At 44.1% G+C, this 12,017-nt stretch overlaps 1 protein-coding gene across 1 annotated transcript in view; it reads left to right on the forward strand.

Moving 5' to 3' along the window:
- Window positions 1-12,017, forward strand: part of NPL (N-acetylneuraminate pyruvate lyase) — a 32,841-nt gene that overhangs the window by 12,706 nt on the left and 8,118 nt on the right. Inside the window, exons 4-10 of the mRNA XM_019635442.1 lie at window positions 711-798; window positions 4,068-4,125; window positions 5,570-5,645; window positions 7,748-7,840; window positions 8,598-8,746; window positions 8,877-8,923; window positions 10,398-10,482. Of these exons, the coding sequence (XP_019490987.1) occupies window positions 711-798; window positions 4,068-4,125; window positions 5,570-5,645; window positions 7,748-7,840; window positions 8,598-8,746; window positions 8,877-8,923; window positions 10,398-10,482 (596 nt within the window). The remainder of the gene's footprint in view (window positions 1-710; window positions 799-4,067; window positions 4,126-5,569; window positions 5,646-7,747; window positions 7,841-8,597; window positions 8,747-8,876; window positions 8,924-10,397; window positions 10,483-12,017) is intronic.

The raw sequence follows: 12,017 nt of genomic DNA on the forward strand, positions 1-12,017 counted from the left end.
TGATCCAGTAAGAAATGGTTGTAGTAGAAAGGAACGTTTGGAAATCACACAGATCTGGATCCAAACTTTGATTATTTCGTGATGCAGAACCTCATGTTTTCACCTGCCAATGAGAAGAATTATTTGTACTGGCAGGGCTGTTGTGAGACAAAGTAACTATCTAAGAGTGCTTGCTACAAGAAATATTAACATCCTTGTGCTTTCTTATGAATTATGATTTTTAAAAAAAAAGTTGTCCTAGAGTGTTACCGTGTCAAACTACAGGCAGAGGTCATTTTAGATCTGGAGTGTATACCACTGTCCTCGTAAGCAACTCCCACTGTGACCGCCTCAACATCCCAGGATGGGGTGGTGTTGATTTTCCTGCCATTCAAGCCCAAATATTGAACGGGGCAGTGTGTTTGGAGCTTGGCCTCAAACATGGGCAGTTATCTCCATCTCCATTCAAAATACTTGCCCTCTGTCCATGGTAACAATGACAAATTTGTAATTATAAGTCAGAATTTGCCTTCCCACTACTTTTGACGAGGTGAAGTTGGAAAAAAGACTGAGGCTCAGGTGAAAATGGAAACATGCCATTTCAATGCTCTGCTGTTTCTCCCTGTCACTTCCTCTTAGGCAGGGATTTCTGACCCTGCCCTTCCAGCATTGGCGCTGGACACGCAAAAGGTATTGGCTGGTCCCACTGACTGACTCTTTGTTTGAAACAGTGAATGGCACAACGGGAGAAGGCCTGTCTCTGAGCGTCTCAGAGCGCCGCCAGGTCGCAGAGGAGTGGGTGACAAAAGGGAGGAACAAGTGAGTGGCTCCACCAGGATAAAAACACTCATCTGCAAGAACTGTATTGAGTGCGGCTCTTCCCAAGGGACACAGCCCTCCTGCCTTCCGGTCACAAGTCCGGCTCAGGCCAGCTTGTGGAAAAATGAGCAGGGACCCCAGGCTCCTAGCATGTTGGCAAGGAGCTGAGGCAGAGGGGCGCCCTTCCTTTCTGTGTGGATGGGCAGCCAGGCTGCGAGACACACCTGTCTCTCAGAGATGCCCTCCAGAAACCGGAAACTGCTTCTCCTCTATGTACCAGGCCAGTGCTCTGCGGTTCCCTGTCCTGGGCCTGAGGGGATAAGAGCGGGAGGTGCTGGGATGGATTCTGCTGTGCTCTTGGCTCTTCTGCTGAGCAGGTCCTACGCCTTCCCTTCTCAGGATGGGTGCCTGACGCTTCCTCAGCCCCGCTTGCTTACAGGTCTCCAGCATGCTCCTTAGGGCACTTCCTCTTGTCTTAGCAAACTTTCTGCATCCTCAGTGTGATGAGATAGTGTTTTTGTTATAACACTCAAATTCATGTCACGGTAAAACAGACAGGACAGTATCAGTCCATTAAGCACATTCCATTCACCAAGTTTTACTCGTTGTCTATTATGTTGTGTCATGCACTGTGCTGGCCCTGGGGACATAAAACAGGATCTCTGTGCTCAGGCTGCTTACCATCCATTGGAGATGTCAGATCATGAAAACTAACTCTGAACCCCTGAGAAACGGTAAAAGCAGGGATCAGAGAAGGGAGTGATTGATGTTGCCGTAGGTGGAAGCAAAGGCAGCAGGGAAGTCCCAAGTAGGCCTGGTTGGCAGTGGTAGGCCCATGACCACCTTAGGGAATCCTTAAATGGCTTCAGAGCACCTGAGTACTCTGAAACTATATGTCAGGTTTGAATGCATGTCCACGTACGAGCGGAGGCATTTTCTGGTGATCTCTCTGCTTTCCGCTGATAATTATCTGAAAATTGTCAGTCAGATCCTGGGCCCCAAAAGACTAAAGACCCTGAGCACAGTGAGAAAAGAGAAAAGTTAAGGGTAAGCATTAAGAAAAGCACTAGAAACAGGAGGATAATGAAGTAGGCAGAGGCAAAAAAACCCTGAAAATGTAGGAGGGAGGTGAGGCGTGTGTCCTGTCACTGAAGAATGATTTCAGAGAGCTTCAATGTCACATGGTAATTAAGAGCAGGACTGTGGAGCCAGGCTGCCTGAGTTTGGGTCCTGGCTGTGCCGCTTACTAGCTCTATGAACTCAGGCAAATCATAACCACCGTGTACTTCATCTGTAACATAGGACTAATAATAGTCCCTGTCCTACGAGGTGGTGGTGAAAATTCAAACAGCACCTGACCCAGAGGACTAAGCGTTACATGAGAATTCATTATAATTATGTGCAGTAGAGGCTCTGTTCCTTATGACATGTGTTACAGTAATTGCTAGATGCTGTGAAAGCCAGGAGATGGAGGGCTGAGAAGACCACCGGACTTGACATGTCACAGGTGACCAATGACCTCAAAGGAAGCAGGGCCATGGGGCACTGCAGCAGAAGCAGACTGCAGTGAGCTAAGAGATGTGGCAGACCTGTGGTATCGGGGGCAGGGAGCGTAGGTGATGCTCACCCAAAATTCCCTGGTGAAGGCAGGACAGATAGAATAGTAGATTAAGGAGGAAGAAGCAAGATTAAAAGAAGGGTAGTTTCTTTTTCTTCAAGTGGGGGAAGCCTTGAGCGTGTTTTTATGCTGAAAGGACACCCCCGTGGGAGAAGAGATTAAAGAGAGTCAAGAACTGATGCCTTGGATGGATGGTCTCCATGGGAGGTTGAAATAAAACCAAAAGTAGGTGGAGTAGCTTTAGAAGACAGCCAAGAAGCTGCAAGGAAAGCATCGATGGTGGCAAAGCGAAGTGCAGAGGGCAAGAAGCGGCAAAGTGAATGGGTCTATCTGTGAAAGCACCTTTATTTTTGGTGTCTGGGAAGCGAGGACATCTGCCAAGAACAAGGAGTTGGGATGGAACCAGGAGCTTGAGAACAGGGAAGATTTGCAGTAGCCTCTGCGGGGAATTGGAAAGACAAGTAAGTCAGGATGAGCAGAAGGCTTTTGGGAGACTCAGCCTCCTGAACTGGGAAATTACAAGGTTGTATTAAAGCCATATGGTGGTTTTCTCTAGCGGCACCTAGCAGCAGGGTGGAAGGCAGGAAGGAGTGGACCATTGTTTTAACATAAGCCAGGAGAAAGGGGTGGGAAAAGGTTCAAGGAGGCAATGCAATAAAGCTGCTGTCACAGTGAAACAGGTCAGTCAGCTTCTTTTCTCTTTCAGAAGGCTTCTATTATCCTTTCAAAATGCAAACCATGGGGCAGCTGGTTAGCTCAGGCAGTTAGAACTCAGGCTCACAACACCAAAGTTACCGGTTCAATCCCCACATGGGCCACGGAGCTGCGTCCTCCACAACTAGATTGAAGACAACTACTTGACTTGGAGCTGATGGGGCCTGGAAAAACACACTGTTCCCCAATAAAATTTCTTACCAAAAAAAAAAATAAATGCAAATCTGATCATATCACCTCCTAGCTAGGCCCCATCAGCCTAAGATATAACAAGTCAAGAGTCAATGGATGACTGACTGAGCCTAAACCAATATGCAGTGTCTCCATCCCATGAGGATGCCATCTGTGTGGTTCCGAGTCCCTTAGACTCGCTGGGTTCACAGCTGAGAAGACCAGTCTTAACTGTGGCTCCTTCCCATTGGGCTACAGGGAGTACCCCCAAAGATGAACTTTGGAGTCTCGGAGAAGACGTCACTTATGGCCAAATTCTGAGGACTTACAAGATAAGAAAAAGCTTTTTCCAGTTAATTCATTTCTCATATGGCTGGTTCCTAGTTGTACTCTTTGAGGAATCTTTTTACTTTTATTGCCAATCAAAAAAAAAATCTCAATTTTACACCTATCTCTATGCACATTGTCATCGTCAAATACAGCATCAAAAATGATGCTTAGTCAAAATTAGTACTTAAGTATTTAATTAATCAGTTATTGGTTTCAAAATTCTACTGCTTAGTTGAACCTTAAATTTTATTCCCTGGACATTTTTTTTTAAATCCTCAATTAGATTCATTTTAAATTGACTACTGTAGAATTTGAGTCTTTTGAGATTGAGATTAACGAGATGTTAGGTAACTGCTAAAACCAGCACAAACCAGGACAGTGTCGTCCTATGTTACTGTAAACTTCCCATGATGCAACAGTGTTTTCTCTTTTGTAGGTTGGATCAGGTGGTAATTCATGTAGGAGCACTCAGCTTGAAGGAGTCACAAGAACTGGTATGTACGCAGGTCCATCTGGGAGAGACCACTGGAGGCACTTCCATTTTTATGCTGAAGTTAAAATCAGTACCATTTTTGCTACCTATTGGATGCTATTGTGGAGAATATAAGGTGTGGGGCCTCAGGGAGCTCGCCAACTGGAAGCAGACACAGGGCCTTAAAGGGAGTAGCCCAAGGTGATAGATAACTGCTGCAGCAGAGCTCTGAATAGGAGATGGAAACCCCTCTTCCTCTGAGCAAAGTAAGGATGGCTATAGAGGTAGCTAAGTTTGCAGAGAAGGAGCAGAATTTGAGCCAACTTCAGCTTTCTCTAGGAAGTAAAAGGCAACGCCATCTGCTGGGCATAAAGGAGATGGAAGATGGGGTTCAGCCATGATGAGTGGTAAAAACTGAGAAATTGCTGCCTATACAGTGGCAGAGAGAACTGAAACACAAAAGGTTGCCCCCGTCCAAGTTCACAGCAGCACTATTCACCTTAGCCAAGAGGTAGAAGCAATCCAAATGCTCATCTCAGGATAAATGGATAAACAAAATATGGTGCATACATACGATGGAATATTATTCAACCTTACAATGAAGGAAATCCATCCTGTCATATGCTACAATATCGAGGGACCTCATTGAGGACAGTATGTTAAGTGAAATAAATCAGTCAAATGGATAAGGGGGCCTGCTGTATTTGGTATGCCTGTTTCCACCACAGAGAGCCTAATTTCCTGTGATGACAGCAATAAAGACTCTTGTTATGTTAATGAATGGCTTTTGGAAAGCACCTAAGGATGGGAGAACCAACCAAATGATTAATGGGATTAATGGGTTGGAACTTTTAATTTCAACACCCCCATCCCCGGGGAGGAGAGGAGCTTGAAGTTGAATTAGTCACCAATGGCCAGTGTTTTAATCAATCATGCCTATGAAATGATGCCTTCATAAAAATCCAAAGAGCTTCCAGGTTGGTGAACATATGGAGATTTGGGGAGAGTAGCGTACTTGCATTCAGAGCGGGCATGGAAGCTCTGTACCTTTCCCCATACCTGGCCCTGTGCGTCTCTTCCACCCAGCTGTGTCCAAGTTACATCCTTTTGTAATAAACTGGTACTCTAGTCAGAAAAATGTTTCTCTGTGTTCTATGAGCCACGCTAGCAAATTAATTGACCCAAGGAGGGGGTCGTTGGAAGCTCCAATCTATAGCTAGTGGTCAGAAGCACAGGTGACAGCCTGGGCTTGTGACTGCCATCTGAAGTGGGGCCAGCGTTTGGGAACTGAGTTCTTAATCTGTGGGATCGGATTCTGTGTCTAGGTAGATAGTGCCAGAGCTGTGTTGAATTGTAGGCCTCCCAGCTAGTGTCAGAGAATTGCTTGTTGGGGTGGGGAAAACCCCACACCTACACACGTCAGAATTGTGACCAGATCCCTCATGGTCTTCTTTCTTCTTTTGAAGGCCAAACATGCAGCAGAAATAGGAGCCGATGGCATCGCTGTCATTGCACCTTTCTTTCTCAAGCCATGGAACAAAGGTAAGCAGACAGGTGTACACACAGCAGCTCGCGTGGTCCACTTCTTTTTGCCTTCATTCACAATGGTTATATTTAACTCATGAAGGTCAAGTTTTATGGACTGGAGGTATGAAGTTACAATGGGTACAGAGTTCTCCAGAGTATTTGGCCTCCCCGGGTCCATAAAAGAAAAGACTTCATTAAAGGATTCCAACTCTTTTGCCAAGTTGGGTCATCCACCAAGCCCTGGGTCAACCTGTCTGTGCCTGTGTTTGCGTCAGGTATCAACTCCTTGTCCGCTCAACTGTGCAGAGTGTCAGAGTCACATGGCAAAGCATGGGACCATTTCTCTCAAAAAAGAGGAAATTAAGTGCTGAGCATTTTGAGACTACATGTTCTAGTCAAGTTTGAGTGAGTGATGAATTTGAAAAGAGATTTCACAGAATCATCTATTGTCTTCCAAAATATCAAGTTTTTGTTTTCTCCTTCTCCCCTGCTTTCTCTATGGAAACTATTTGTGGTTTCCAAGTATTTTTAATCCTTTAATTAGCAAAAAAAGAAATATACACTTTAAAAGGATTAACAACAGACAAGATGTTATTTGTATGCATGATTAAATAAATCCATAACTAAATGTATAATGGGTCAAAATTATCATGAAATATCACCCATTGTTGGTAGAGAAGAAACAGTTGTTAATATAGATAACTAATTTAAATACTGCTATTTTGGGAATTCAAAATGAACATTTTAAAATTTTCTTTTTTTCACATGGCTTTCAAATTTTTTTACATGAATACATTTTCCAAAAGACAGACAAAGGAAAAATAACAAAATATATATAATAATTTTGTCAGAAATATTTGTCACAGAGAGAACACATCATTACAGTATTCAGATGGAGAATATAAGATTCTCTCTCCCACTATTCAGTGGCACAGAGAGGATAAGTAAGGAATTCTTTTTTTTTTTTAAGATTTTATTGGGGAATTGGGGAAGGGGAACAGCCAAGTTGTCCTTCAATCTTAGTTGTGGAGGGTACAGCTAACTCAGCTCTAAGTCCAGTTGCCATCCAGCCGCCCTTCAGCAGCTCACGGCCACTCAGCTCAAGGTGCAGTGTTCAATATTAGTTGCAGATAGGCGTAGCCCACCATCCCATGTGGGAGTCAGACTGGAAACCTTGTTGCTAAGAGTGCACACTCTAACCACTGAGCCACCCGGCCTCCTGTAAGCAGCTCAAGGCAGCTCAGTTCAAGTTGCCCGTGTTCAATCTTAGTTGCAGGTGAGTGTAGCCCACCATTCTATGCAGGGGTTGAACCAGAAACCTTGTTGTTAGGAGCATGTGCTCTCACCAGGTGAGCCATTCTGCTACCTGTTGGCAGCTCAGCTTGGGCGCAGCTCACTGGCCCATGTGGGAACTGAACCGGCGACCCTGTTGCTCAGAGCTCGCGCTCTTAACCAACTGAGCCACTCAGCCAGCCCCAAGAAAGCAATTCTGCTGGATTTATTTATCATGTGCAGTATTGTTGCAGTTGAAGCTCACACTGGATGGTGTAGAAAGTCCCAATTCCTCAGTAAACTAGAGTAAGCTCTCTTCTGATACATCTGGATTTCTTCCAAAAAGGAAAAAGTACCAAACTTGGGTTGAATTATCGTGAGATGTGCCATTACTCTTGCAACGTCCCTCTTTGATCAGGTGTTGGTTGTCTTTCTGTTGTGGATTTTTCTCAGTTACAACGTTATTATTCTGATACTAATGCAAAGTCCTTGTTGTTCACTGACCATACTTAAGCCTCCCTGGGGTAAGAGGAGAGTCCTACCTGATGGCCTTTGGTTTTTGTAAGAGTATTTCATGAGCTCCTCTTACTAGGTGGGAAGGTTCACACCAGTTGTTTTTTTTTTTTTTTTAATAGTACTTTAATATGGTAGGAAAGTGGTCATTTTCTTTTGGCCTTACTACAGAAAGGAAAACAAAACTTTGAATGGAGTTGCAAAGACATTGCAGCAGCGATCTCAGGGATGATAAGAGGAGACAGGAATTTTTGGCTTCCAAAAAAGGAGGGCTGCGTTTCACGAGATGGTTTCACATGGTCACATCATGACTTTTCCTGCTGTTCTTTCAGATGCCCTGATTAATTTCCTAAAGGAGGTGGCTGCTGCTGCCCCTGCTCTGCCATTTTATTACTATCACATTCCTGCCTTGACAGGGGTGAAGAGTAAGTACTGCTGCTTTCCATGATTCTTTCCCTCCCCCTCTCACATCTTACCTACCCTATTGCGCGAAGAAACCCCACTCCTTCCCACCCACCCCAGCATAACACTGTTGACCAGACGTTTCCAATTGCTCCAAAATAAGTCACTCTTATTAAAAATAAGTCAGCCCTTATCAATCAATCACTGCCATCACCTTATAATGGAAGCTGAGGATGAAAGAGGAGTTGACCCCCAGGCACTTCAAGCAGACGTTTGCATCTATTGCACACACCCTTCCTTCTTATATGGGGAGACATGGCCTGTGAGCCCCACTGGGAAGGGGACTATGTCTACCTTGTACCCTACTGTATTCTCAGTGCCTGGCACCTAAGAAGGAACTCTGACTTTTTCTCACTTTTCTTCTAGCTTTTCTTTTGTTATTACTTCTCCATCAAGAAGATTCTTACAATTAGATGAAAACAATGCTTTGGTTATTTTTTAAATCCCGTTCCTTTCTAATTTCCTTAAAAGAAAAAAAAATAGAAAGGGCACTTTATAAATATCCATCTATTGTCTTCAAGGAACCGAAGACTTGGGACTTATCATTTGACAAGTCCATAAGAACTGCTAGGTGAGAGCAAGCGATTATGTTCAAACTGCAGTCAGCTCCAGCCAAGAGCCGAGCCAGGCAGCTCAGTGCAGATGTGTGGGGCTAATGAGATGTTATTTGATATTTTCTGGAGGCATGCAGATTAACAACGCATTGATTGTTTTGAGCAGTTCGTGCAGAGGAGCTGTTGGATGGGATTCAGAAGAAGATCCCCACCTTCCAAGGATTGAAATTCAGTGACACAGATCTCCTAGACTTCGGGCAGTGTGTTGATCAGTATCGCCAGTGCCAAATTGCTTTCCTTTTTGGGGTGGATGAGGTAAGTCGCCCCTTGGCATATCCCACAGGTTAGCTTCCCTACAAAACAATTTATGGAGCTGCCTATGGAGTAGTAGCATCTTCTCTCTCTTTTTCATAAAAGTCAATATTTTTTTTCTGTTTCTGATTAGCAACTGTTGAGTGCTCTGGTGATGGGAGCAACTGGAGCAGTGGGCAGGTAAGCAGGACTCATATTTCCCAGTTAGTTATAAACGTATCAAGGCTTATAAATGGAAAGTCCCCCCATAGAGGCATTTATCGCCCAAATACTGACACTTCTTGCATGTTCATCTTTTCTAGAGAAGTTACCTTTCTTTCCTACTGTCTTTCAGTGAAAGAGAATTAAGTAGGGCTTAGCGACTCAGTCGTTGTTACTAGAAACATGAATGGTAGTTAGAGGTGAGGTGCAAGAGCTGAGAACGTGCACAGAATTTCTCGGTCAGAAATGATTTGGTTACAAATAACAGAAACCCATTCAAACTAGCTTATGTGGGCGAAGGTGTTATTATAAAATACAGTAAAATACCTTGGTTTGTGAGCATAATTCATTCCAGAGACCAACTACTCATATTGCAAGACATCACTCGTTTACCACGTTAAAATGTATTAGAAATGTTTGCTCATCTTGCAGAACATTCGCAAACCAAGTTACTCGCAATCCAAGGTTTTACTGTACTAGGAAATTACATAAAACCCAAGAGGAGGAAGTGCAGCCAGGCCTAAGAGAAGATGAGAATCCAGAAATACCAATCTCTCAACAACCAAGGCAGCTTGTTCTTCTCTGGAGACGCTCTCCTCTGCATCTGTCTGCACAGCTCTTTTTTTCCACCTTCTTTCTTTCTCTCCAGATGGGCTTTCTCTGCTTCCACACACACGCAATCCATCATGGCTGTCCAAACATGGCATCTCACTAGAGAGCACTGCCTAGTCAGGTGTCCACCGACAGTCCTATCAGCTGCAGCCAGGAAAGTCGAATCATGTGGCCCAGTACCTACTCAGCAGAAAGCTTAAGGAAGGCAGGCAATTCAATTAGCATGTCCACTGCATGTGTTCACCTAGTTCATTAGACATGTGCCCGCACGCAGATTGATTGAAATGTTTGCATTCACTGAAAGTGCATTTCTTCCCTTTAGGAAAAGCACAGGGGAAAGCAGAGTGATATTCATAACATATCTTGGTGAGCATGGCCTTGGCAAAGAGTAATTGAGTTGGATGGTCTTCATGTCTTCCTCACCAAGCCAAGGTGGCCCATAGGGACATTTCTACCGAGGAAACTTAACTTCTTGTATCTGCTGAGCATGGCACCTTTTTTCCCCCTGGAAATCCTGACTTTTCGGACTCTCGTTTTTTGGCCTCCATACTAGGCATCTTAATTCTGTCAACATAATTTATAAGCAATATAAATTTATAATTTATCCTTTTCCCACTTTTCTTCATTCTCTTGGGTGTTCTCTGCCTCCTCTTGGCACTGCTTAGTGTTGCTGGAAAACTCAGAACTGAAGACACCAGACCCTCTAATCGATGAGGGCCTAAAAAATATAGACTCCTCGAAGACCTGGTATATTTTTGCCTTTTAAGCAGTACAGGGGTTTCGAGAGCTGGACCTTTCCCACTGGGTGATTGATCCTGCAGTATGTGCTGTTTTCTTTCAGTACCTATAACTACCTGGGGAAAAAGACAAACCAGATGTTGGAGGCTTTTGAACGAAAGGACCTCTCTTCAGCCCTGAACCATCAGGTTAACTTCGACTTCGCTTCACATAAATTGCAGTCTTTTTTTCTTTCCCACTTGAGAATTCTTAGTGTCTGTCATCCTACCATGCCTGCCCTCATTAAAATTGCCTAGCTGCCTCTTTCTTTACTTTCCTTCCGTTTCTTACTTTTTCTTCTTTACAGTCACACCTGCCCACTGTCCACGCTTCCTACGTATATAATCAGGACCCGCCCCATGTGGGACAGGCTCCTCTCTATTCTTCCTGGAAATTATGTCATTTTTATTCTATGTTCAAAGTATTTTGGGGGGCTGTAAAAGAATAGCGATAGATTTCTGGGGAAATGACCACGTGCCTTCACCCTTGAGGACATCACACCTGAGTCACCGGAGTATATGAAGACGCTATGGAGCTGGTAACCTAACATGGGGAGACTTAATCCAAGGGCAGAGCAGGTCAGTTCTCTCCACCTTGGAAATGTACTGAGAATGGAAAACTTCCACCAGGCAGGAAACAGGAGCCTGGTGGGTGACCCAAAAGGAGACACTGGCTTTGATATAGGGAGAGCAGCAGGTGCTGATGTGTTACAGGGAACAGCCCCAGGGAGACCGGGGCTGCCATGAATGTTACATGGAGGATGGCCTAGCTGTCCAGAGAACGAAGCCTTACTGGGTAGAACCAGTCTCAGCAGCTGGGTAGCGTGTGTACTTCAGGAAAATGGAATGAGGCGGAAAGAAATAGGGTAGGCTCACGGGAAAGACTTGGGGAGGCCGAGAGGCATAGGGATTTTCAGGTTAGTGAACTTGACCGAGAGGAGCATCCCAAGAAAATAAGTGGAAATGGAAGGCATAGGCAGGATCAGGGCAGTTGGTTTGTCCTGAACACTGAGCCAGCCTAAACGTACTTCCTTCTTAAAGTTTAAATAGCTTATTTAATATTCACCTTTATTCAACCCCAGACCAGTTGAAACTGAGAGCAGGAACAGGACAGGGGCTTAGAAAGCTGTGCCAACTAAATTAAACATTGGCAAGACTTTGGTTTAAATTACGATAAAAACTCTGAATTGTGCGGACTCTGGCATCTTTTTGCATTCATGGTTTTCGTTTACTTTGGTTCCCCAGAAAAAGTTATTTCTGAAAATTCTAACCTGTTCTGAGCTGAATGACGGGGAAATCACAGGATGAAGTAAACTGAAACAGCTGTGATACGAACCCTTAATGGCTTTTTTTTTTTTTGGCTGATCCACTTTTCATCTCTTTTCTTTTTTCCCTTTAATCCCACTCAAATAAATCATCCCACTCAAAACAGTATTGGAGAGGAATTTAGTTTACCACATTCTCTGTTTCTTCTTACAGAAGGCAAGTGTGAGTGGGTCTTATTTACTCATTGATTCACATACCAAGGACTGGGCTGAGTGCATAATTTCAGTAAAGCTGGTCTCTGCCCTAAAGGAGTTTGCAGTCATGTGAAGAAGCAGACAAGTAAAAAGTTACGACTAAAGGCTAAACTTACTCGTTCTCATGGACTTCGATGAGCCATCGTTGTATTTACATAAGTGAAA

This window comes from Hipposideros armiger, unplaced genomic scaffold (genome assembly GCF_001890085.2).
Source record: "Hipposideros armiger isolate ML-2016 unplaced genomic scaffold, ASM189008v1 scaffold_22, whole genome shotgun sequence".
NCBI lineage: Eukaryota > Metazoa > Chordata > Mammalia > Chiroptera > Hipposideridae > Hipposideros > Hipposideros armiger.